Raw genomic sequence first — 21,953 nt, forward strand, 5'->3', positions numbered from 1 at the left:
AAGTTTGTTATTTTCTTTGAAACTTATATATGTTTGAAAATTGGATAAACACAGTAGAATCATTATTTTTTCAACAATTAGACAATATGATAATTTTTTGTTTCATACCAAAAGTAGAGTGCTTTTATTTTTCATGAAGTTGTAGGTAATTTTGTAGTGTAGTGGTAATCCTGCTCTATTGATGTGTTGATCGTTGATGGAAAACAACGTGTTGATATTTAAGGTTAACTTTAAAAGTGTTTCTAAAAATAATTTGATATAATTTTTTAAATTGAATATGGTGGGCACAGAAATATCTTCCACTAATTGTGATAGCAATGTAATAAGTGATGAATCTTTTTCCGAATCGGATGAAGAAGTTTCTACCAACAACATTCCTAAAGGAAAACCAAAGTCTGGAAAGTTTTGGAAATCTCAAAAAACAAGGTAGAGTTTTAAAAGTTGAATGTTACTCAGGATAGGCCAACTTATCAACAACATGAATTATCTTTAATGCACACGTACTCAAGAGCAGCCTATTTTTTAAATATTTGTTATACTTTATTGAATAAAATGTTTTGTTTGTTTTAGCCTATCTCATTCAATTTAGGGTACTATTGAATAGTCATAAAGGGTCCTATGATTCTATCAATAAGTATAAAACTGCTAAAAAAATTTTAAAATATAAATTTAAATTCAATAACTTTTACCATAAATAATTAGTCATATGAATTTAAACATATGTCAGTTTTATATCAATTAGTAAACAGTTATTGAATTTTATTTATTTATTTTAGAACCTGAAAATGGTGTAAACCGAAACTAGTTGTTCAACTATTTCAAGTTTTTTAATAAATATAGGGTGCTACAAGTTTTATTTTGTTTTATTAATTTAAAAACAGCCCATTTCAATAGGCCTAAGTGTTTTATCAAAACTGCTTTACAATAGCGTAAAAAATTAATGTAGAAGAGTGGTTTTCATTGTGACATATTAAAATGCAATTTTTGATCTTGTTCGATTCTTTACTTGTTTGTTTAAAACATCTAAAACCAAGTCGGTCTGATGAGACTAGTCTTGCTGTGAGAACTAGGCACATTATGGAAGGAGGATTTGTGGTGAGAAATTCTGTTCAAAGTTATTTTAGCAATTTTATCTCAACAACGGATCGGATTGCAATGCAATAAATTGTATGCGGCGGCAAAATTCGGCGTTGCTTGTTACCTTACCGGTCATCTACCTAAACAACAGATATATCATCACCTGACCTTTTATCTACACAAGGCCACTCCACATCTCCACGCAACGAAATGAGGCATCCAGGTAAGGTCTGCCTTAGAAATTCCTTCTTGTTGAAACCATAAAGTATTGACGTTGATACGTTGTCTTCTCAATTGTGGCAAAAAAAAATTCACGCTGCATTGTTAGGTAGCGATCCGTATTGACAGCGCGGTTCGACCGTTTTCTCGAAAAAATAAAGGCCAATAATTAGGTTTATGGGGCTACCTAAAAGCACGTGTAAATAAATCACGAAGCCCTGAGTGAAACAATAACACAAGAAATTCGAGTGGTACCACGTGCAATGCTTCAGAGGAGTACGGATAACTTCTCACAACGCCTGCCCAACCCTGTATTTGAAGAGTATCGAGTAACATACTTGTAATTATACCTTCAATAAATCATAATTTCATAACTAGCCCAATACTTTCTACATATAGTTTGAGTGCATTCTTTATGGTTATAGATATTTGATCAACTTCCATCAATTGACTCTCTGTTAGACAATTTTTTATTGTGGGTATGACCTATTACAACTATCACCCCATCAAAGATTCGTTCAGATTTATAATCATATATTTGACTTCGAAATAGGGCGAGCAGTTTCTGACTGTAAAATATGTCCATCGAATCTCATAAATCTTAAAAGATTTTAGAATTATACATTATACAATAACTTTTCCATGATGCAAAAGTGTTCATGTGGCTTCAAAACAACTTATAGACCATGTTCATCTCGGTGTCATTAAATCTATTGAGTGGTACAGTTATGAGTTTTTCATCTAATGTTTCTTAAATCTTTTCATATTAAGTAGGAGTAAAAAGATTACTAAAATGTGATGTGGAAAGTCATTAGTAAAGTAGGTTGGTATCAAAGCGCCCCCCTGCTGCTTTGGTAATGGAATCGCCTTCTTCCTGCAATCTGGAGAGGGAGATTTCCCTTGACGTCTCAAAGTCAGTGGTTGAAGATATATTTTTCTAGGCAAGGTACTCTAATGATGATGATTTCTGGAGCTCGAGAATCCTCTCTCAACCTCCCATCTGATATAAGATTACTATGCAATGGAGTGGCCATAGACAAGTGGTTCAGATGATTGCTAGATCAGGATGTACAGTACTCAAGGCTCTACGCAAATGTGAAGAAGAAATTATAGTAAGGTCACTTAACTCACTTCGGGAGTCAAGTGAGGCACCTCCAAAGCATGAATTCCTAAATACTATCATTAAGTCATGCCAGAGTTCCTGAAACTGTTCAGGTGGAGGTTATTTCTGAAATCTCTTACCAAACTTGATATTATTTATTTTTATCATTGATGTAATTATAAAATAGCGCAAGATGAACTTTTAGTAGGTCCTATAGCTTCCGCTACAGATTCGTTGATCATCTTCGATAATGAAGCCAATTTTCATCAAAGTACTTTTAACACAATTTCAAAGTGTTGAATTGTTCAGTACAATTTTCAAAAAACAATTTTGATGGTTATTTTTTTCTGACTTTGTTGCTGAGAATTTTTTGAGAATGGTTAGCAATGTTAGAACCCTCTCATTTTTCATGACTAAATAATTAGAATCACCTAGACGAGCTGAGTAAAATTAACTACCTTGTGATATGTTAATAAAATTTTACATAATCAGATTTTATTCTCCAATACTTCTCAATGATTCTCTTCAATTGAAATGTATTTTTCTATTTATGGATGAATGAATAGATATTGAATTTATTTCTATGATATAATCATTTATCATATAGATTGTCCTGTTTATTCCATTATTTGCAATATACATAATTACTGAATCCTTGAATTGGTAACCTATCATAGGTGGAGATTAAAAATGATTGAGAATAAAGTGTACTAGAGTTTTCACAGATATTATTTGTAAATCGATCCACAGCTATTTGATAATGAATAAATAATTTTTTTTTGCAGTAACATTGATGCATGAGGTTATTAGACATCTTGAATAATTGTGTTTATCAAATAAATAATATATTGGGAAACTTTCAGAGCTGCTTCAATTATAAAAACAAGAGGGCTTCAATCATCTTTGGAGAAAAAAATGAAACTGCGTAAAGATTTGCGGCATACAAAGTTGATGAGTCGTGAAATTCTAGAAGAGGCAAAGAAGAAAAAAGAAGAATTAAAAATTAAAAGAAGAGAAAACATTAAGAAAATGGAAGAAAATCAAAGGAAAGCAGAAATTGTGCAAGTGGTAAGTAATTAACCGGTTTATTGTTTAGATTAGTTCAATCAATCATATTGATAAATTTCAATAGTATTTGATATTCAATTCATATTCAAAAGATGAAAATTTGAATAATCCAAATTTAGAATGATATCAAATTCTGAATGATATCTACATTCAGAAATAAACGGTTGTATAAATAAAAATCTGTAGTTTTATTGAATATTCAACTATTATCTGTACAAACCTTTGATTGCAGCATTCAACTTTCGGAGTTCAGTGTTGCTGTATTCCATAGAAGCTAATCTTGTGAGAGTAATAGCCAAAAAGAAATATGGCAACACTGCGCTTCTATTGTAAGAAATAACATGGCCATGAAACTAATGTTTGCACGGACTATATTATACTGTTTAAACCGTATAAATAAAAATATATAATGTATGCTTTGAATATTCGATTGAATGAAATCAATTGTAATTTAGTTTAGATAATGCGTAAAAAAATTACGAATGGACTTCTATTATAAAGTAGTTGTAGGGGATTAGCGATTGACAGTTTTTCACTAGTGCTGGATGCGCACTAGAAGTCTTTGGCCGCAGTCGCGTATTCAGGTTTGTATTGTTTTAATCCTCATTGTGCCGAGGATTGTGTAGTATGCAGCAATCACATTCTAACCATTACAACCCAAGTCGTATGAAGCAAGACACTACGCGGCGTTTAACATCCGCAAGCTCTATTATAAAACATTCTAATATTCCTCACTCCAATATGAAAACACTAGATTTAAATCGATTCAGAATCAAGAGTAGTCAATCGAGAGTAGTCAACAACAATGTATTGTGTATTACCGTCATTAACTTCACAACTCACAAGTCCTTATGATAATATCTCGAGACAGTGTTTATTTAGTCAAAAGCCAATGGCAAGTCAGATATTTTTTTCTCTCTGAATGATAATAATTTCAAGCATAGGAGTTGATAATTGTTAAATTCCAAAAGCTGAAGATTATCAACAGGAAGGTAATGCCTAGATTGTTCCAGAGGCACGATTTTTATTTCAACGCAAAATAATAGCCGACTACTGTTAGATCAATCTTGGGGCTACTCTCCCAATCACAATAGGTAACATGTTGGTGATCCAATTGGTCAATCAATTATCCATTGGTAGGAATCCAATTGGTGCTTTGAGTGGAAAATGTTTGTTTTTCAACCATCGAAATTCTAAATCTTTTGTTTGTTATTTTGGAGTAAAAAATTGGACTCATCTATATATATAAAAGCGAAGTGGCACTCACTGACTGACTGACTCTCTCACTCACTCACTCGCAGAACTAAAAATCTAACGGACCTAAAACGTTCAAATTTGGTAGGTATGTTCAGTTGGCCCTTTAGAGGCGCACTAAGAACGGATTTGGAAAAAATTCCAAAGATACGCCCAAAATCTGCGTTTTTCCAGCGTTTTTTTAGCGTTTTCTCAGCTTCATCGAGAACAAATGAACAGAAAATGTTAAAATTTAGTACAGAAGCTAAGCTAGGGTGTAATAATGTTGTGTTAGAAGGAATTTGAAATAATGCCAAAGATCCACCCAAAATTAGCGTTTTTTTGCGTTTTCTCAGTTATTTCATCAAGTAATAGACAGAAAATTTTCAAATTTGGTACAGAGGTTCAGCTAGGGTCTAAAAATTTCGTGATGAGGTGACTTTAATATTTCATCAAAGATACGCCCAAAATCAGCGTTTTTCTCAGCTTTTCTGCGTTTTCTCAGTACTTTGACTTTCTGATGGAATGCTCAAATGAAAAATGCAGGCGAACGAAGCGAGCCAGCTGATCTCATTTTCGAACGATCAAGTCCGAGTCAGACGATCAAGTCAGGGGGGGCGTAGCCCCCTGGCTAGACGGGTATGGCGAGCGAAGCGAGCCTGACGGCTAGTTTATATTATAAATGTGCGAAAAAACCTTATTATTTTGGAAAAGTTTATTGATCAAAATTCGGGAGAGAGACAGTTTTCGGCTCATCTTGTGCCCTCTCTTGATTATGATTGTAGTATATTACGATTTGTGACTAGATAAATGAAACTTTTCGTTTGATCATTATACACCAAAATACAGTAAATTTATTCTTTTCCAGATCAAGAATCCACAGAAAATTAAGAAAATGAAGAAGAAGCAACTGAGAAGTATAGAAAAACGAGATACACTACAAATTGGTGGAAAATAATAATCGTGAATGTGAGGAATTCTATGAAGTGCTATCAACAGAACTATGATATTATGAACAAGCTGGTTGAGTATTTGTAATAACTACTGTATGTAAGTTCAATCTATTGTAAATAGACTATCAATGATCTTGACTCACTAATTATATTTTTAATAAAACCATTTTATGAAACAATGTATAGTTTTCTTTGTTGCTATCATCAGAAACTTAATATTAGATTCTATGTTAAAAAACTAATTTTTTATTATGACCTTCTTATTGCATATTAGTTTTATTAATTACTTATTCTAGTTGTTCATCTTCTTATTCATCCAATAACTTCTTAAATCCATTGCTGTACATTTTATCCGGTTAGGTATCGAAAAATTACCTTTTTTACCTTTGTGAGGACACATCAAACATCTCTCTACCATATCTCAGAGTATTATGTGATGTAGCAGAACTGATTAATCCAAATCGGAAACAAGCATTATAAATTATCCTTTCGTTTCTTAATTGCTACATGCCACACATTAATGTGGCACAAAAACTCTTCTTCTTTGACAGAAAAATAATGTCTTGTCTGTAGCTTTGCCTAGTGCAAGGTAATAGTGACGTATTTCTTTTTTCTGTATCTCGAGTCATCATTGATGGTGATGAGAGAAGACGTCAATTACAGAATTTACAGCTTTTTAAAAGTTCTTTAAAAAAGAATACAAACGTAACTAATTTCATTTTCACAGCAGCGCAGTAATAACATGTTAAGCTGAGTCCGGAAGCGTTTCAAGACATCTTCAAAGAGTACTTTGCTACTCGATCAGAGTACCTACCCTTATTTGAGTCATAAGTCACTCCCTGTAATGCCACAGCGTCCCCGAGTGCGTACAAATGACGACAAGCGTGAGAGTGTGGATGGCTTCTATGCCACCGCTCGCCGTCACTTGCCGTTGCTCCGATTTCTTTCGAGTCGAGAAGGGGAATGGCTCCCTTGATCTTTTGTTCACATTGCAGTGTTGACGGCAAGCCAACGCGAGCTGCTCGTGTTGGTTATTGAGCCAGACAATTGGCAAGAGTGTGGCCTAGGAATAAGGTGATGATTGGGCCCATTCTTGGAACGCGGCTGCACTCAACTATATGGGCGTTATATACGCGCTAAATTTATTTCGCGCGTCTATTACGCTTGTATAGCTATTCCATAAGAGGTAATCTTCTTCAGAAGAAAAAGACCATGCATCCTGTTTGAGCTGAGGAAATTCAGCGCGTCTGAGACGCCCGTATAGTTTGGCCCTAACGTGTAAGTATTTCTTCGCATAATTAGGGTGTGATAACATTGAATACGCATATGTGCAAGTGCATGTCGAATTATGAACCGAAAAACTGAATTTATTAAGTGCCATTGAAACCCGTTGTGACTTGCACGCTGCTGCTGAAACTGGACGCAACTAGCAAGTGCAAGCTATTGTAAATAGACTATCAATGATCTTGACTCACTAATTATATTTTTAATAAAACCATTTTATGAAACAATGTATAGTTTTCTTTGTTGCTATCATCAGAAACTTAATAATATTAGATTCTATGTTAAAAAACTAATTTTTTATTATGACCTTCTTATTGCATATTAGTTTTATTAATTACTTATTCTAGTTGTTCATCTTCTTATTCATCCAATAACTTCTTAAATCCATTGCTGTACATTTTATCCGGTTAGGTATCGAAAAATTACCTTTTTTACCTTTGTGAGGACACATCAAACATCTCTCTACCATATCTCAGAGTATTATGTGATGTAGCAGAACTGATTAATCCAAATCGGAAACAAGCATTATAAATTATCCTTTCGTTTCTTAATTGCTACATGCCACACATTAATGTGGCACAAAAACTCTTCTTCTTTGACAGAAAAATAATGTCTTGTCTGTAGCTTTGCCTAGTGCAAGGTAATAGTGACGTATTTCTTTTTTTCTGTATCTCGAGTCATCATTGATGGTGATGAGAGAAGACGTCAATTACAGAATTTACAGCTTTTTAAAAGTTCTTTAAAAAGAATACAAACGTAACTAATTTCATTTTCACAGCAGCGCAGTAATAACATGTTAAGCTGAGTCCGGAAGCGTTTCAAGACATCTTCAAAGAGTACTTTGCTACTCGATCAGAGTACCTACCCTTATTTGAGTCATAAGTCACTCCCTGTAATGCCACAGCGTCCCCGAGTGCGTACAAATGACGACAAGCGTGAGAGTGTGGATGGCTTCTATGCCACCGCTCGCCGTCACTTGCCGTTGCTCCGATTTCTTTCGAGTCGAGAAGGGGAATGGCTCCCTTGATCTTTTGTTCACATTGCAGTGTTGACGGCAAGCCAACGCGAGCTGCTCGTGTTGGTTATTGAGCCAGACAATTGGCAAGAGTGTGGCCTAGGAATAAGGTGATGATTGGGCCCATTCTTGGAACGCGGCTGCACTCAACAATATGGGCGTTATAGACGCGCTAAATTTATTTCGCGCGTCTATTACGCTATTCCATAGGAGGTAATCTTCTTCAGAAGAAAAAGACCATGCAACCTGTTTGAGCTGAGAAAATTCTGCGCGTCTGAGACGCCCGTATAGTTTGGCCCTAACGTGTAAGTATTTCTTCGCATAATTAGGGTGTGATAACATTGAATACGCATATGTGCAAGTGCACGTCGAATTATGAACCGAAAAACTGAATTTATTAAGTGCCATTGAAACCCGTTGTGACTTGCACGCTGCTGCTGAAACTGGACGCAACTAGCAAGTGCAAGCTTTTAGTGTAAGTGTTCCTATTGCTCTTTCCATATTTTGTTTCTCATTTGCACACATAACCAAGCTTTCACTTGCACATATGCGCATTCAATGTTATCACACCCTTAGGCACAGAATAGATAATACTGTGCGTTAGGCACAAGACACGAGAGAGGCATTTGTCAATGAAGTAGGCTACTTGGTGGTCAAGAGTGTGAAGTCACAATATTTAATTTTAGTTGTCTATTGGGAAGAAAGTTTCATTTGAATAGACCTTACAGTTCGATTATTCATTTCTTTTTATAATGTAGGGCTACTATCAAAGTATGGAGTTGCGAATTTTTATCTAAATGAGTCTAGCACTTGGATACCCGGTACCGGTTGGTTTTAATTGAAAATGTTTGCCTCATATATTGATATATATTATAAACTAGCTGGCCCGGCGAACTTCGTACCGCCAAATTGTTAATGCATCTCATGCCAAACATTAGCTGGATGCACACCTGAGGAGGCGCGATGCGGCATTTTATTCATATAGATTATTTTCCAACTCCAAAATAAATAATTTACTAAAAATCAATTAATTCGGAACACCGAAGACAGCACAAATTATTCAAAACAAAGCAATGTCTTTAGAGCATGTAAGTCTTCAACCTGAGGCCGCACTTCTGGATGGTTACACACAGAACAGCCATTTTGTTTTTAGAATGAAATACATGGGCGGTTATGGAGCAGCACACACTCTTGTCTACTATCTACCGACGGCTGTTGGATGACGCAATGATTATAACATTTTTATTTTTATTTCTGTGTGTGGCCAGCTCACAAATCTCCCATAAGGATTACTTGCAAACTTTGAAGGTCCGTAGGAAAGAGTCAATCAATCAATCATTTATTTCTTTCCAAAACATACATGAAAATGTACATGAAAAAGTCAAAAACTAAAAACTAACTTAAAGCTAAAGAGAAATAGTGAATGTAAAAAATTCATTTTTTTACAGTAAACTCGTTCATACTGTAGCATGCTAAATCTATCAAATATGATCTCAGCAATTTCTTGAATTTTGATCTATCAGGTTCATGTCTTATGCAACCTGGGAGACCACCAATAAATTTTATTCCCATGTACGTTGGACTTTGTTTATATTTTTCCTTATTGTAAAATTATTTTTATTTCTTGTGTTGTAATTATGTATATCTACTTGTCGTGGGAATCTAGATTCGTTAGTTTTTATATATAATATTATCCTATAAATGTACAGGCTGTACACCGTCATGAACTTTAACTTACTGAAGAATGGCTTGCATGATTGCTCTCTATCAAGATTTAGAATTATTCTTATTGCTTCTTTTTGTAATAGGAGTATTTTATTTAAGTTTGAGATGCTTGTTCCTCCATATATTTCAATTCCATATGAAATGTGGGAGTGGATCATTGCAAAGTACACTGCTTTTAACGTTTCTAAGTTGGAAATTTTTGCTAGTCGTCTCAGCGCGAAAATCCCTGAGCTTAATTTTTTACATATTTTTTGAATGTGAAAGGACCAACTGAGTGTGTTTTCAAGATATAGACCTAAAAATTCAATTTCTTCCTTATTATTTACGAAATTAAGTTGTTTCAACTCTGAATTTCTACAAGTAAAATGGAGGAACTTTGTTTTATTATCATTAGGCCTATGTAGTAGTTGTCTATGATTTGGGTACTTTTTAGTTAATGATATAGAATTGTTACATTTAATTTCTGTTGTGTTCCAGTCCTTATCAGCAATGCACAGACTTATATCGTCAGCGTATAAGCATAATTTACTATTTTCAACTAAATCGCAAATATATTTAGGCAACCCCCCTAAGTAGCACAGAAACAAAAATGGACCTAACACCGATCCTTGTGGTACAGAATAGTTATTACATTTCAAGTTTGATCCAATATTGTACTGATTTTTATTGCTTGTATAATTTATATTTACATACTGTTGCCGTCCTTCTAGATATGACTTGATCCAGCTAAGCTCTTTACCTCTAATTCCGTAATTTTGATGTTTATTTAATAATAATTTATGATTTTATTATAGTCCTGAAGTCGGATTCTAAATTTTATACGGTAGTCCATAAACCTGGTCCTAACATTTGGAACACAACTGAAATAATAATCAAATTCGGTGCACACATAAAAAGGTTATTAAATGTCAAAATTTGAGGCTCGATTTTTATATTTTTTATTTATATACATATCGTACGGTAGATTTATTCCCTCAGACAGTAATCGATATTATAGATGGTAAGTTATTTTTTAATGATAGCAAATGCTTGACAAAATATTTATAATACGTTATTCCTTGCATTATTGTTAGTCAACTAAGATTTTTGTTGAATTTAATGACAGAGTCAAACATTGTAGTATAATATTTCTATAAAAGAATGAAAAATTACGAGCAATATTTTTTTGAAAAACGCTCCACTAGTCACATAATACAGGTTGTGCTCTCATAAATTTCCAAAGCCTGTTCGCACAACTGGCTCGGTCTCATTTATGAAGTTTTAATTCAACAGATATTCAATATTATGAAATTCAACAGGATGAAGTGTGAGTTTGATGACAATTTCTGGTTATAATGCCACTTCATAATTCATGGAAATTTGAAAATTACAACGGTAAAAGCTCTTTTTGACTTTACTGGTAATATCAAAGAAAGGTATTTTTGAGTGCAACTTTTGAATGGTAACACTGATAACGCATTGTTCATTCTGCTCCTGCTGAAGGCAGACGAAGAAATAAACAGCTGTAAACTAACTGCTTATTTTCGATTTTTATAGTGTTTGTTTACCAAATTAAGTGCAATAATCTAAGAAAATTACTCCAAAATGTTTAAAACACTGTATTAAAATTATTTGCAAAAATTTCCTAGTGATAAATCAATTGTATATTCATCTGAGCATTGCACGGAATTGACAACTCGTTTTATTGTGTTTACGGTACTAATTCATGTCACCTTCTAAAACGGAACATCGAATTTGACTCGTCCCAAAGATAATAAATTAATCTGGTAAGTAACTTGTCTAGAAGATTAAATATCATGTTAATAAATTTATCAAGTGTATCATATAATTTTATTTATAAGAATACAGGTAAAACAAACTATCGATTACATTCAAGCACTTCGCAGTAAGGTTACATTTTGCATTCTATTTTTCCACTTGAATAGATAGTTATCATTGGTTTAAATTGAATATTTTTTAGTGATATTCCACACTTGAACATTTATAACCTTGCCAAAGGTAAGAAGGTTCATATTTTATAAATAATCTTAAAGTTTGAAGAGTAGTTTAAAGTTTAAGTCAAGCTGCTGTCTATTTTACGTTTTTCTGCGCTAATTTTTGCAATGGAATAAATTTACTTATATAAGTCAACTTCTAAAAATTTAATCCCTCTTTTATCAAATCTTTAAAGACTGATCTGATTGTAAAGTTTAATATTTTTACAGTTTTGAGTATGCCTACATTTACTCACTAACTTACAGTAGGCCTATCTTCTAAGCAGAGATTAAAATTCAAACTTCTACCATTGTTGAAACAGTTCAAACTGTTGATATTCAATGTAATATCCTTTATCTTCTATTCAACAAAGTAAAAGTATTAAGGTTAATTGGAAATAGTAAGAGGTATCCGCTATTACAGGAAGTATGTCAGATGAATATTGGTAAGGTACTAGCTAGATATAAATATTACTAGAGATAACTAATTACAAATTTTCAATAGATACAGTAGCTTATGTGTAGGCTACAAGTAGGGGTTCTCAAGAATTATTGCATGCAAGATGCAGATGGTTAACTTGTCAACATCATTCCTGCTATTTAATTTCAACAAATGGAATAATTCGTTTATCAATATTGCTATTCAAATACATAGTGAATGAAACACATTTTAAAACTATTTTGTTGGTTGGTTTATGCTTCAGATAAATGGAGCAGGCGGTGAGAGGCAGCAGTGTGGTTTTGTTGTTTTGAAAGAGTAGCAGACATGGCTGCTGGGAACGGAGTGGGTGATAATGGCGGCGGAGGAGGGGCGGTGGGTCACGGCCACCGGAGGCAGGAGTCGATGTACACGATGACCGGCCTCTACTCGGAGGCGGAGGCCACAGACACCGACAACGAGGCCGGACCGAGTGATGCCGCCCCCGCCGCCTCCACCCCCGCTTCGACCACCGCCTACGACACCGTCATCAAGTGTCACAGCCGGAATCCGTCCTCGGGCATAGTCGACAGGTGAGCGCTTTCTCTTTCGTCGATAGGGCTGTGGAGTGCGTGAATAGTTTTGATCCCTATATAGTGAGGTCCACCTTATAATGGTAGTAGAGAGCAGAGTTGCCGATTATCTGCCTTGCCACTGTCTTCTATTTCTGTATGTGGAAAACGCGCTTGAATTATCCATCAATCTACTGTGAGGTCCATGTTATAATGGCAGTGAAGAAAGATTGGTAAACGGTGTGGCCGATTCTCAGCCATGTCCTTCCCTTCTATAGAAGATAGCTGATACCGGTATATCTGAAGAAATATCAACAGTTCATTTTTGTCAAACATAATAAATTATATTTCATTTGTCAATAAATATAATTATTTTTCAATTATTTAGTAATACATTTTCATGATTAACACAAAATAAAATAAAATGTTGATTAATTATATACCTTCATTGTTTAAAAACGATATCGCAACATTGCGGAGCTAGTAAAATTTAGTGCTGTTGCTTAGTTTAATGATGGACAAGGATAGCAACAACAATTTTAATCAAATACTGCCATTCACTGTACCTCACTATTCCTTTAACGCTCCGTGAGAGCAGGTAGAAGTGGATCAACTCCCTGTGAACCCCAACCGTGAACACTATCCAGAATCATTCCAATCAATTCATTACCACAAAAATAAATTGTTACAAGATAAGAAAATCTCGGAAATATATATATATTTCCCCACTTTTAGACTATTGAATAGTACAAAAACATCGGTTTTCGGGACGAGAAATAAACTGCCGAGTTCCTTGGGAGGCTCCACCTCAAAAATGTAGTGATCAGTCGCATGTAAGGGTAGGCCAGGGGTCACAAATATTTACGAGGTCTCTAAATAAAATTCAACTCTGTTTGGTTCTGCTTGAATTAAAAAATATGTGGGCATACAATTTTATTGTTTGACACTTTAGAAAGCAAATATAAAGAAATATGTACATTTTTCAGTAGTGACAGGAATTTTTAAAAGATGGTGTAACAAGTGTATTCTGCCTAAATAAGTAAACAAAAATTAATAGAATTCACAAATTTCGTTTTATTATAATTTTGCTTATACTATCAGATGTTTTCAATAAATACTGTATCGAATATGAGTTATATACTCGTACATTTCATCCTCTGTTTTTGAGTAAGTAATACAACATAAATTTATCGGACAAAAACAATTTACGGTATTTTAAAGTTCACTTGTACAACAATGAGATCAATGATAAAACGACAAAGTTACAGAAAATGTTATCGCTGTTTACAAGTGACTTTGAATTGTTAGAATAGAGCTTGAAGTAGCTTGTCTATTCCGTAGTTTGTCTATTCTTCAACATTTTTGAACAGCTATTTCTGGCTCAACAACTTACATATTTGTTATTCTTTTCCTCAATTCCAAATAAATTACTTGGAATCTGGTTTTTTTAATATCAGTAGATTATTGGGATTATTTTGTCCATTCAAAATGTATTTTGTATATTGTCTCCCGTCTTTCTGAGGAGACGATAATCCGTCGGTCCCAACTACCTAAAAAGTAGTTGTCATCTGTCATCATTATTCCTCTCATTCATTACCCTCGCACAAGCCTATGAGCTTATGTGGGCATCACCCTCAGTATTATTATTATTATCTACAATATTACACAAAATTTTGTCTTTAAAACCTTAACAACAACCAAATGTTGTTCTTATCTAAATCTTCACGTATGAGTATAGTAAACTTGTTCAAATGAAATGTTTGTTTCTTTTTCAGTGAACGAGCAAAAAATGAAGCTAAAGAGAAAAGTCATCCATCCTTTCCAGAAGTGGCTGGAATTATACCACAGGATATAAGAGATTGTGGCATATTTGCATGTCGTCCGTTTCTTATACAAAGTTTTGCAAGCATTAAGGCAAGTGTTGTTACCATAAATTTCTAGTACAGGAAATCAAGTACAAGTACAACTGAGAGATTTTTTAAAATCAAACCATTCAAGACAGTGATGAAATAGGCTGCTTGATATTTTCTACGATATGTAACACAAATTTCATTAGGTTGGACAGTCAAAAGATATTGAGTATTACAATAGAGTAAAGATACCTAGATTATTTGTCTTTGGTATTACTCAGATAATAGTTCTTTATAAAGCTTCTAGCGGTAAATATATTGCTTGTAGCTGTTTGTGGTTTCATAAAACTCCTATTTATGAGAACTCTACCCAATCGTTCGAAAATGTCCATAAATATTATAGGCATTTAATCTGTCTTGAAACGCTAATGACAAATCTAGTATAATTATTTCAATCTATAAAGCGGAGTCTGAACTTGAGTTTTCTCTGCCACTTTATCTTAAAATAAATACTTGGTAAGACATATTCCAGTACATGCCAATGATACTGATGAACTGAATGTCAATATATTACATTTTATGTGAATTTTGTTTCTGTCATTTGCAGGTGTTTGTATTGATGTTATCATTGCTTGTCACACTACAGCAGGCTCTGAGCTCGGGTTACATCAATTCAGTAATTACTACAATAGAGAAGCGATTCGAAATACCGTCGAGTTTATCTGGTCTAATCGCTTCGTCGTATGAAATAGGAAATGTTATAACTGTTATTTTTGTCAGTTATCTAGGAAGTAGGAGACACATTCCAGTGTGGATTGGAATAGGTAAGTCTATTTCGCTGATAAATTTTATCAATTGCAATTTCCGTTATATTTTGATTATTTTATGAATATGCATTATGTAAATCAAGCAACGGTCATATTGAAAGCTAACTGCCTGGAACGGTATACGAGTTTAAACTTTCACTACAGCTATCAAAACAAAAGACTTGGTTATGCACTAAAACTATTCTAATACTGTAATTTGTTTATTCTACTTGATTCACATCTCCTAACTCAAAATCAAAAATTTGTACGTAACTTATAACCAACACGATAGGCTTCAATGAAATTATTCAGCTCATGATAAATGTTAAATCACAAGCTTATAAATTGCTAGATTTCAAACTTGTAAAAATTCTTTATTATTATTCCTTATTTATTCTTACATAAAGTACATTTGAAAAACATATTTGCAAGGTAAATTTCATTCGAAGATAATTTATTAGATGGACTAGTTGATGGAATCATAGTGAATCTTTTCACTTTTCCAACAATGGCTCCTCCTTCCATTGTGAACACTAATTGCAAATATGATTGTGTTACAATTGTGTTACCGTACATTACACTGATTGTAGAATATTTTCTTCTTTCCACTGAAATACCATTTGATCTCATTTCATTATTGATGTTTGTATTTCTTCAAATATCTTTGGTATTAGTTATGTGAATTCAACTTCCCTATCTTTGATAACTGCATCTCATTCAAATCTACTTATATTAACGTGAAGGGGTATAATTTGTTTCAGGTGCTGTGATAATGGGAATAGGTTCTTTAATATTTATGCTACCTCATTTTACTGCTGAGCCGCATCTCAGTTCACGTAATGCCAATGCAACATCGGAAAATATTTGCAGAATTGTTTCAGTGCGTGAACAAGATATGGGCCTCGGAAGATTATCTTCAGGTACAGTATAGCTTTTCATCAATTTCTCTAAACTAGTTGAAATAAATCGATGACCTAGGTCTGAGTGATGGATTAGCGTACATTTTGAATTAAGGTTGATGAAAACTTCATTAAATGATCCTGAAAGACTAGTAGCCACAGTTCTATGGTTTCCGCTTTTATGATCATTATATTTTTTTTCAATGACATTAATTATTGATAAACCAGGAATTAATGCATTAATTAACCATGCTTAAAGCCTGGTTTTCACTACCGTACTAGAGTAACTGGCATACTAACTCTACCAAGCTAACTCTACTTACTTGGTCAAGTAACTGTTTTCACTACACTATTGAGAATAGTAGGGAAAGTGTGTTGTCTAGTGAACAGAACCTACCTTAAATCGACTCTACTCTAACTCTACTAGCTCGAGACTGTTTTCATTAGCGTAGTAGTGGTAGAGTAGAGTGAGAAGCGGTGGTGAGTGAAGGCAAGTGGTAGAGTACTATCCCACGGTCCTATCCCACTACTAAAAACTAGTACTCTACCATGAAAGTTTTCATTGGGAGAGTTCACAAGATAGTCAGCACTTGCCCAGGGAACTCTACCACTAACTCTACTAATGAAAACCAGGCTTTATTGTGGTAGCAGAAGCCTAGTGGCTAATGGAGAGAACGTGTTTTCGGGCTGTCCTGCCAGCTATAGTCAGCGTCCACGTTATACTGGCTGTGTTTAATTAGCAATGGTACTTCTGTCCTTGTCTATCATCCAACAAAGCGGATATCGCTATCTCTTTCTCGCTTTGCTCTGTTGCCAGATCTTCTCTTAACAAAGTAGAATTAACAATTAACAAAATATCTCATCTTAATTATGAAAATTCATTATGAAATAATTGAAAAATATAATTTCTTGCTTAAAATATAATTGATTATTTTAAACGAGAATGATATTACATCAATAAACCTGTATCAGCTACCGTCTATAGAAGGCATTGACAGAAGATCGGCAACTTTGTTCTGCTATTTTTCTTCACTGCCATTATATCGTGGACCTCACTATAGTGCAAAATAGAGTGGGACAGAACGCGTGCGCAATATTCTATTCTCTTCCACACCGCTACAATTTGTTACTTACACATGGATAATAGTAGCTCCCACTAGCTGCCGCGGGAGCGCGGAATTGGAAATGTCCGAAACTCAAATGTACATGACGTTTCTTATTCCGTGCTATCGTGGCAACTGTGTTTTTTTTGCGGGGTAAGGAGTTCAGGTATTCGTTTGTGTAATTTTCTACAAGCTCGTTTAAAGGAAATAACCGGTAACTTAATAATGCTGGTTTTCAATTGAAAAAAGAGTAGTTTCTGTGCATATTGTACATACTCTGTTCAGGAGTTCAGAGAACGCTATGAACCTCGAGATGGTTGATGATGAATCATTTAATGATTGTTTAAGGACATGACAAATCCAAATATCCCTATTGCAGGAGGTCAGTGGATGCAATAAATAAAATATAATAGTTGTGTGGCCTGGTCTGATGTCATAAGTAGCTACTTATATTGTACAATAATATTGACCGTCTTGGGACCGGTTTACTCTACATCATTCATCTTATTGCATTGTAAAACATGTTTCATTTTGACACTCAGATTATTGAATGCAATGCCATTTCTTTAGGTATATTCATAATTCATCTTATTGCATAGCAAAACATGTTTCATTTTGAGGCTCAGATTATTGAATGCAATGCCATTTCTTTAGACATATTTGTTAGAAGTGGACTCGCTTACAAAATTTGCTCATTTTCTCTCTCTTTTTTTTACTTATCTTCCTCTCCCTTTCTCCCCTTTTTCGCTCCTCTTCACCCTTCATTTCTTACTTTATATACTTTTATCTACCAGCCTATTACATGGAAAATCATAGTTGGCTAGGTATTTTTCCACCTCTCTTTCATTTCAGCACACCCCACCATGAAGCCAATTTTTTTTATTTCTATTAGAAACTAGCAGGTAACCCGTGCTCCGCAAGGGTGAAATTAAAAGCTTGGCAAGCTGGAAGCTTAAACTACTGAAATCTTGAAGAATTAAAAATAGGCCTATAACCATCCTCGGTGAATTGAGAATCAATATGCGAAATTTCAAGGTAATCAGTCCTGTAGCTCGGACGTGAATTTCCTATATCCTACGTGAATAAGCCAATTCTTTCCTTCATTGTTTTATTCTGATTTGTATATTCAGATTGATGATTTAGCGTATAAATTGAAATGGACATAATCTACATAGTATTTGGATAATTTAAGACATAAGTAGGAAATTGAAGATGTTTTGGGCAATAGCCTGTTTTTTCTTTTCCGACTACTGTATTATTTACTCTATCCAATAAATGATATTAGAAATTTGTACTTTGATTGTATTGTTTTTCTGTATTTTTTTTTTGTTGAATTGATTGATTGAATGTGTCTTAGGGCTCTCGTCGCCTCCGCTGGCCCCCAATAACTTACGCGAGAACTGCATAGAGGGCACGCCGTCGACAACTGGCCCCGTGCTGCTGTTCGTCATCGCTCAGCTGCTGCTTGGCTGCGGAGGCTCTCCACTCTTCACCCTCGGCACTACCTACATCGACGACCACGTCAAGGCCGAAAACTCCTCGCTTTACATAGGTGCGCACACACTTAGACACAATATCACATCTATATATATAAAAAAATTAATGTTTGTTTGTTCCCTATAGACTCGAAAACTACTTGACAGAACGGCATGAAACTTTGGGAATATGTTGTGTGAATATTGGGGATGGTTTCTGACCAGAAATTCTAATAGGGGGCTAATAATCATTATTTATTAATCCATTTTACAGACCTATGTTTTGGAAATTTTTGGCCGAGCGGCTACCTATAATTTAGCATCTAAAGTTACCAGCTGTATAATAAACACGTCACCCTGTGATAAATTGTGTACTGGTTTTAAAACGGAAGTTTGGAGTTGAAGTTAGTGTAGTTGATTGGTACCAGCTGTAGATAATCTTTCCTTAGAAGACCTATACAAATAATGATTACTCCCCTTTCATTGAGAAACTGGAAAATGTTGGGAAAAAATATTCATCTCATGAAAGAGAGTTGTTCATATTGCATATTATTACTGAAGAATGACAGACTAAATTAATTTTTTTCGAATTTAGCTTAGCTTATATTCATCCTAAAATGGAAGATGGAAAGAATATGAATTCTGTGTAATTCGTCGTACATCGCATATTTCCTGGGTCATCTATTGACAATCAACATCTATAAAAACATTAAATTCATCTTTGAAACACTGATTTAACCTATTTTTATTTTCAATTCAACACTTTACTGATAGATATTACTACCAATTGATTGAGAAGAATAATTATGTTGATTGAGAATAATAAATGCTGCATGACTATAAGCACATAGGAAGTCCGTATTGAGATGTAAATGAAAATATTGATTGTTAGATAAATTTCATGATTCACCAAATAAAGTCAAGTGTGACATGAGATACATTGACTTTTTGGCGGTACGAAGTTCGCCGGGTAAGCTAGTACAACATAAGTGATTAATGACAATTATTAAGAGCGTTATACCATAGAGAAAGGATAGCATAAGGTTGGCCACTAACGGTAGGAGATGCATGATACACATGTCGTCTTACATTGTTGTGTCATCACAGGGAAAGGTTTCGAGTTAAATTTTTAGAGGTTAGGTTTTTGTATATCCAATTTTTTGTTGTTCATTTTTTCTTTCCTTCTCTGTTTGAGGTTAAATTATTTTCCAATCATTAAAATTTGTGATTTTCATGTGGTTTATTTATTGTTAAGGGTTGTTTATTGACCGAGCGAAGTGAGGTCTAAGATTCAAGTCGACGGTTTGGCATTTCTCTTAATGTTTAAATGTTTATATGTTTATATGTTGCGCATTTACGGCGAAACGCGGTAATAGATTTTCATGAAATTTGACAGGTATGTTCCTTTTTAAATTGCGCGTCGACGTATATACAAGGTTTTTGGAAATTTTGCATTTCAAGGATAATATAAAAGGAAAAAGGAGCCTCCTTCATACGCCAATATTAGAGTAAAAATCAGACTATAGAATTATTCATCATAAATCAGCTGACAAGTGATTACACAGATGTGTGGAGAAGCCAGTCTATTGCTGTATTTCGATACATTTAGTTATTCATTCTCTCCTCACTCACTCCTCACGTCACACATTCATTCTTTCTAATCACAGAGCTGAAAATCTACTGACCCAAATCATAACAGTGGCAGGTTGTTCATTGACCATTCTAGAATAGAATAGATTTTACTATCCTCAAGAGAATATCACAATTGCATATATGCCAGTCATCACAATACACTACCAACACGGTTTTATACAACCAACAATAATAGCGCCACAGCAAAAACATTGATCAAATTCGCTTAATATATATATGATATATATATATATATATATATATATATATATATATATATATATATATATATATATATATATATATATATATATATATATATATATATATATATATATATATATATATATATATATATATATATATATATATATATATATATATATATATATATATATATATATATATATATATATATATATATATATATATATATATATATATATATATATATATATATATATATATATATATATATATATATATATATATATATATATATATATATATATATATATATATATATATATATATATATATATATATATATATATATATATATATATATATATATATATATATATATATATATATATATATATATATATATATATATATATATATATATATATATATATATATATATATATATATATATATATATATATATATATATATATATATATATATATATATATATATATATATATATATATATATATATATATATATATATATATATATATATATATATATATATATATATATATATATATATATATATATATATATATATATATATATATATATTGATCAATTATCAATCACAAGTGATCGCGGAAAATTCGAAAGTCGGGGTCGCAACTGATATGAACCATCATCGAGACCGTCAAGTGGAAGAGTGACTCATCAACACCAACAACCAACAACCACCATCCTGGGGAAGAAAGGCAAGAAGGATAGCAGACCAGACCATAAACTTCTTATCGATTACCGGCCAAGGTTAAGATCGTACCTGGCTCTGGCTGCAGCTGTATCCAACTCCACAGTTCAAGGTAACACGTCTTCTACATCTACAATCAGTGACAGTGAAGATAACAGTGAAAGCACAATGGATAACCCCCTTATTTCAAGACCAATTGCGAAACATCACCTACACATAATACCTGAATATACAGGAAACCCAATAGAACTACTTAGCTTTCTCGAAGTTGTCGAAAAATTGAAAAATGACTATTGTAATAATCGTATCGCGGAAGCAGCAGACAATCATTGGATTCTCCTTCACTATTGTAAAAACAAATTACATGGACCTGCTAAAGATGTAATCCTCAACAGTACAGTAGATGACCTCTCAAATTTGATTGATGTTTTGAAAAACAACTTTGCCGATAATAGGACAGTAGAACAATTAACTATGGAACTGCTTGCTATGAAATCACACCAAAAAGAACACCCTATTCAATTCATAAATAGACTGCAACAAAAAAGAACCGTGATTATCTCAAGACACAAACTCGATGGACTAACTGGTCCAATTCTTGAAACT

General features: G+C 33.5%; 2 protein-coding genes across 2 annotated transcripts in view; both read left to right on the forward strand.

Annotated features, from left to right (window-relative positions):
* The first annotated feature begins 155 nt into the window (after window positions 1-155).
* On the forward strand, window positions 156-5,831 carry LOC111051354 (coiled-coil domain-containing protein 86). Its single transcript, XM_022337856.2, has 3 exons — window positions 156-426; window positions 3,262-3,466; window positions 5,568-5,831. The coding sequence occupies exons 1-3, from the start codon at window positions 278-280 to the stop codon at window positions 5,655-5,657; spliced, it is 444 nt and encodes a 147-aa protein (XP_022193548.2). The 5' UTR covers window positions 156-277; the 3' UTR covers window positions 5,658-5,831.
* Window positions 5,832-11,149: 5,318 nt separating this feature from the next.
* Window positions 11,150-21,953, forward strand: part of LOC111051361 (solute carrier organic anion transporter family member 5A1) — a 32,629-nt gene continuing 21,825 nt past the window's right edge. The window contains exons 1-6 of the mRNA XM_039443121.1: window positions 11,150-11,442; window positions 12,354-12,660; window positions 14,415-14,553; window positions 15,097-15,313; window positions 16,057-16,215; window positions 18,655-18,849. Of these exons, the coding sequence (XP_039299055.1) occupies window positions 12,416-12,660; window positions 14,415-14,553; window positions 15,097-15,313; window positions 16,057-16,215; window positions 18,655-18,849 (955 nt within the window). The 5' untranslated portion in view covers window positions 11,150-11,442; window positions 12,354-12,415. The remainder of the gene's footprint in view (window positions 11,443-12,353; window positions 12,661-14,414; window positions 14,554-15,096; window positions 15,314-16,056; window positions 16,216-18,654; window positions 18,850-21,953) is intronic.

Source organism: Nilaparvata lugens, chromosome 1 (genome assembly GCF_014356525.2).
Source record: "Nilaparvata lugens isolate BPH chromosome 1, ASM1435652v1, whole genome shotgun sequence".
Lineage (NCBI taxonomy): Eukaryota > Metazoa > Arthropoda > Insecta > Hemiptera > Delphacidae > Nilaparvata > Nilaparvata lugens.

Bases quoted from the DNA above. Each gene is read 5' to 3' on its own strand.
- LOC111051354 (XM_022337856.2), top strand. From the start codon at position 278: ATGGTGGGCACAGAAATATCTTCCACTAATTGTGATAGCAATGTAATA. The intron at 427-3,261 runs GTAGAGTTTTAA...GGAAACTTTCAG, and splicing joins TGGAAATCTCAAAAAACAAG to AGCTGCTTCAATTATAAAAA. The intron at 3,467-5,567 runs GTAAGTAATTAA...ATTCTTTTCCAG, and splicing joins AAGCAGAAATTGTGCAAGTG to ATCAAGAATCCACAGAAAAT.